Below are 5,671 nucleotides of genomic sequence, written 5' to 3'. Positions count from 1 at the left end.
TCAGGGGAGCTGACGGGCGCTTCTCTCCCCCAGGCCTGCTGTCCATGGCCAACTCCGGCCCAAACACCAACGGCTCCCAGTTCTTCCTGACGTGTGACAAGACGGATTGGCTGGACGGCAAGCATGTAGTGTTTGGGGAGATCACGGATGGCCTGGACGTCTTGCGGCAGATTGAGGTGGGTAGCTGCCAGGGCCCCTGGGGCACAGCCATGAATGTGGGAGAGCTGAATCGGGGCCTGGAGAGAGACAACAAGCTGCTGTTGGGGGGTAGGGGGTGGGACGGGCAGGGGGGTGGGTATCCCTGAGCCACCCTTACTCTCCACCCTCCCTCCCCTGATTCCTCCTCTTCTGTTCGGCCCGCAAAGGCCCAGGGCAGCAAGGACGGGAAGCCCAAGCAGAAGGTGATCATCTCCGACTGTGGGGAGTACGTGTGAGAGGGGAGCTGTCAACCCGGGGCACTGGCACCCGAGGTGTCCCATTGGCAGCGAGCAGGGCTTCGTGTCGTGGCCCTTCCTCGGGGTCAGCGTGGGACGCCTCCTCTGGCTCTTCCTCAGGTGTGGCCTTGGGCCCAGGGCTGCCCCCCCAGCTGTGGACAGCTATGCATGGCCTGTCCAGGCCTTTGCCACCACGGCTTCTCGTGGGCCCACCTGTGTGACTCCTGGACATTTTCTTTTGGTAAAATAAATCCTAGTTTTGATACTACTGCCTCCAGCTAGTTCCTGGGAGTTGTCAGATGTCACCTATAAAGCTAAACTGTCCCCTGAGACGGGGGCATATTGGTGAATGAATAGGGCATAATCTCTTCCCCACGGTTTTTCTTTTCTTCCCTTGGATGATTCCCTGAGATGCTGGGTGATATATCTTCAGGTCAGATACCCTTGTCAGACCACTGTCAAGACCGTGGGCATCAAAGACAGTGGAAAAATTCCTGTCTTCAGTGCCTCCACTCCCGCATCACACTGCCGGCCTCAGAGCCAGTGAGTGTATTGCTCAGTCTCTGTGACGCATTTGCTTATTTGCTCACTTTCATTTTACAGATTTTTAAAAATGATACTTTATTACTCACAGTGCCTTTTCCATGCTAGGTACTATACCTATTTGTCAGGAGACAAGGGGTTAGCAAACCCCTTGGTTCTAATCCAGCCCACTACCTGGTTTTATGAGTAAAGTTTTATTGGAAAGTCAGAGCCATTGGTTTACATATTCTTACTGCAGTGACAGAGTGGAGTAATTGGTGACATACCATATGGTCCCTGTATTAGAGTTCTTCAGAGAAACAGAACTAATAGGATATGCATATGTGTACACAGAGAAAGATCCATTATACAGAACTGGCTCTACAGTTGTGGGGGCTGACAAGTCTGATAGCTGCAGGACAGGCCAACAGCCTGGAGCCCCAGGGAGAGTCATGTTGAAGCTTGAGTCCAAAGACTGTTGTGAAGGCAGAATTCTTTGCCTCACAGGACCCTAATCTGTCTGTCTTGAGGCCTTCAACCGATTGCATGAGGCCCACCCACACTGGGGGAGAGTCATCTGCTTTACTTGACATACTGATTTAAATGTCAGTCACATCTGAAAAATACCTTCACGGCACCATCTGGACTGGTGTTTGGCTAAAATGTGGATACCACAGCCTAGCTATAGACAGAAAATTAACCAAGACCATCCCTCACTAGCTCCTCCAGGGCCAGGCCCCATCTTTGCTGGGTGTGGTGGCTGCACAGAGGAAGAGACCCAGGGTTGTGGCCCCAGGACTCTGTGGCTTAGGAGTTTCTCACAGTGTGTCTGCTCCAGATGCTGCTGGCACAAAAAAAGACTGTTGGACCTACTTTTTAGTGGTGAAAAAGAGTTCCAGGTGATGGAAAATCAGAGAGCTATATTTTCAAAACGTATTTATTATGGGAAATTATACCATATAACGTGGAGAAAGCACATCGAAAGCAGTTTATATAGTACAGTATGATTCCTATTTTGTACAAATACCTATCTGTAATATGTAAACATCTATATTTTTTATATATATATATATCTCCTAAGAAAAAAGCCTAGAAATAAATTCAACAAAATATTAACGAGCATATTTTTATCTGACTTGTAAGATTATGGTGATTGGAATTGTATTTTATTTTTTTGTTTTTTCCAAACTTTCCTCCAAAATTGTATTATTGCTGTAATAAAAGCACATTAAAAAAAGAGTGGGTCAAGTGCTTATAAAAGGCCTCTCCATGAGGAGTAACACTCAGGATGGACAAGCCCTGTTTAAATTGCCTAAAGGGCACCTCGGCAGTGTTGGGTGCCCTCAGCAGGCTCCTGGGAGCACAGAGCACGGTGTCACCACCCTGGCCACTGCCGCATAACCGGCCACTTGCCCAGGCCTTTAAAGCAGGTGAGAACACAAGTCCTGTCTTCAAAGGATTGTGGTGTGTAAATGTTTTAGGAAAAAGCACAGCTCTGAACAAACACCATCACCCACAAAATACATTCTCAGAAGAAGAAAGTTTTAGTGACCAAGCATAGAAGGGGCTCAAAACTAGCAAATTCTTTTGTAATAATACCGACAGATACCAGTTGTTAAATAGAGTCTGCCTGGAATGCAGGAGACCCAGGTTCAGTCCCGAGGTCAGGAAGATGCCGTGGAAAGGAGAATGCAACTCACCCCAGTATTCTTAGGGGCTTCTCTGATGGCTTAGCTGGTAAAGAATCCCCCTGCAGTGCAGGAGACCTGGGTTCAATTCCTGGGTCAGGAAGATTCCCTGGAGAAGGGATAGGTTACCCACTCCAGTATTCTGGCCTGGAGAATTCCATGGACAGAGGAGCCTGGCAGGCTACTGTCCGTGGGGTTGCAGAGAGTTGAACACAATTGACTTCAACCAGTTGTTAAGTATTTATATGCCAGAATGGTACTAAATGTTTGTGTACACAGATGATCTTTTTAATAGCTTGGAAGGAGAAAGCCACTATCCTGCTCTACAGAGGAAGAATACCCAGGATTCAAGTCCATTTGGCTTCAAAAATCTGTGCTCTTGTTCTGCCTGCTGCCTCTTTTCCTGTTTCTTAGGAAATTTTCCAGAACATGTTACTAGCCTGCCTTGGTTTGAAACAGCCTGGCATGATGGCGTGCTCTTGAGGCCAGGATTGCACTGCAGAGAGCAAAACTTGTGCGCTTCTCCTTTAGCTTTTTTCCCCCACATCCTCCTCAACTATCAGTTGTCAGTGACTTCTCATTGCTGTCAGTGGGTCTGAACTGACCACCTTTATTTATCCTTTTAGTCTGGCCAGGTAAACAAGCCAGGCCCTGAGCAAGAGAAAGGGAAATGGTGGCATCTCTCCTGCCACTGCACCGCTTGGCTGAGCAAAGATAACTCTCGGGATAAAATACACGGGCCTTGTGTTCATTCACTACTGTTCCACCACTCAGGCTTTTTCCTGTTGATTTCACTTAGTGACCGGATGGCAGAAGTCGCTGGAAGTGTGACGACCAGGTACATAAACAATAATACTGTTTTTCAGTTGTTCTGGATGAAAAAGCAAGACTGCAGCTCTGTTCTGCTAAGCACTGCTTGGTTGGGAGGTGAGGTGTACTCAGTATCTGCTAACCTTTGGGTGACCAGACAGACATTCCTGGTGTACCCCTAACTAAGCCAATCACTGGCTGGGCCTAAAAATACCAAATTGAAAATCAGTTGTCAATTCTTCCATTTTAAAGGTAGTCATTGATAAGAGTTTCTTTGGTAATTTGTAGCTGGTGAGCTAACATGTTTTGACTTTACTAATGTGCAATATATCAATTTTCAAATAAAATTATCAAAATAATTGGCTAATTTAAGGTTTATACTTATTTTTCCCTGGTGGCTCAGATGGTAAAAAATCCACCTGCAATGCAGGAGACCTAGGTTCTATCCCTGGGTCGGAAGGTTCCCTGGAGAAGGGAATGGCAGCCCACTCAAGTATCCTTGCCTGGGAGAATCCCATGGACAGAGGACCTGACGGGCTACAGTCCGTGGGGTCACAAGAGCTGAACATGACTGAACGACTAAGCACATGCACAAGAGACAATCTTTGCTGTTGGGAAGAGAAAACTCTTAGGTAAGTACTAGAATAAAAAATAGGTTCCACATTATGTGCCAGTTCTGATTCATGATGGCCACCTGAGCTCCACGTTCAGGGTTACCGGGCTGCCTCTGGGTTCAGTGTGAGAAAGCTTGGCAGACACAGTTTCCTAGGCTGAAAGCCCTTTGCAGATCAAAAAGCTTCATATTACAGATGGGAAATGAGGCCCAGAGGAGGAAGTCACAAAGTCACATCCCTAACATGTAAGCCAGAGCCTAGATCCCTACACTGTTGGGGAGCTCACCGCCTTCCTGTGTCCATGGAGAGTGGCTCTTCCTGTGCACTGGCTCCCAGAGCCCTTCCCAGGTCCAGGTGGAGGGGCTGCTGTCCCACAGCCCAACCCCCTCCTCCACCCCTGCTGTGCTCCTGGAGCCCCTCGGCACAGAGTGAACTCCAGGGGTGTCATCCTGGGCTGTGCCCATGGGTTGGGGTGGGCCCAGGATCTGTTTTTAATGATATTTTGGGGTTTGGACAGCTGGGTTCTGTCTGCTTCAGCAGGTAAATTACAGGCTTACCAAGTCAGAAATCAAATAAACACTCCAGCTGCTGGTGGCCTCTCCAAGGAGAACAGTGGTTTCCGGGAACCTCCCCACCCAGCTCAGCCTAATTGCCACCTGTCACTCCCCTGGGACCGGGGCCTTTACTTTGGCTCACAGGGCCCAAGAACAGGACGGGACTCCAGGGTACACAGGGTGACGCAGACTTGCGTGACCAGTCTGTTTTTGACAACTTGACACAGGCAGGTGCTGACCAGCCCTGCCCTCGCCCCACGCCTGGCCACAGGCCACCCATTGTCCCTGGGTGCAGTGAATTGCTCCTTAGCAGGAGAAGGCAGACAGTTTTCACTCTACATGCCAACTCTAATCTGTTGGTGGTGGCCACTTGAGTTTGGTGCTGATCACTGAAATTCTCTCCAGAGTTAAACGAAAAAATATCAAGGTTGATTATTGATGACTCCCGTGCAGAAAGTTAAGAGAAACTTTGTCACCCTTGCTGGGCATTATCATCCTGGGCCACCCGATGTAGCCACCATACTGGGCTCAGCGAAAAGGTAATTTTTTCACAGAGCTGAACTCCTGATGGTTCAACACAGTGACTAATAGATTGTAAAGCCCCCAAGAATTTTTTTCACCAAAGTGTCCATGCAAGGCACATCTTCTCCCGACAGCAGAGACAAATCAAGGCAGGAAGACAGGGAAGGTAATTGACACTGGCCTTGGCCCTAAATCATGCTATTCATTCAGCTCTTTCTGGAGGTGACCCACATGCCTCCTTGTGGCCAACAGATTGGTCATTCAGACCCACAAATATAGAAAACAGGATGACTCCACACTCTGAGTGCCCAGAAATGCCCAGTTTTGCACCCGGGGGCGGGGGGGGGGAGGGGGGCGGGGGTCAGGCAACTGGGGAGTGGACCAGGACCTGGTCTGCACATCCCCAAACCCAGTCCTGGATGGTGAAGGGCCTGAGGTGGCCATCCTGGGCTCAAGGTGCCTCAGTTCACCCCACAGCCCCCGAAGCTGCGCCAGCAATGGACAAGAGTAGGTCCTCAGACAGGACT

At 49.0% G+C, this 5,671-nt stretch overlaps 1 protein-coding gene across 2 annotated transcripts in view; it reads left to right on the top strand.

The window, feature by feature from the left end:
• Positions 1-2,193, top strand: part of PPIE (peptidylprolyl isomerase E (cyclophilin E)) — a 16,436-nt gene extending 14,243 nt beyond the window's left edge. Inside the window, exons 9-10 of one of the 2 annotated variants that reach the window (XM_010862732.1) lie at positions 34-176; positions 366-2,193. In XM_010862732.1, coding sequence (XP_010861034.1) covers positions 34-176; positions 366-434 — 212 coding nt within the window. In that variant the 3' untranslated portion in view covers positions 435-2,193. The remainder of the gene's footprint in view (positions 1-33; positions 177-365) is intronic. The other variant, XM_010862733.1, reaches the window with a different exon arrangement.
• The last annotated feature ends 3,478 nt before the right edge of the window (positions 2,194-5,671 follow it).

This window comes from Bison bison, unplaced genomic scaffold (assembly GCF_000754665.1).
Source record: "Bison bison bison isolate TAMUID 2011002044 unplaced genomic scaffold, Bison_UMD1.0 scf7180017864484, whole genome shotgun sequence".
NCBI classification, from domain to species: domain Eukaryota; kingdom Metazoa; phylum Chordata; class Mammalia; order Artiodactyla; family Bovidae; genus Bison; species Bison bison.
Note: the sequence above shows the minus strand (reverse complement) of the source record. Positions and strands in the feature narration are given on the sequence as shown.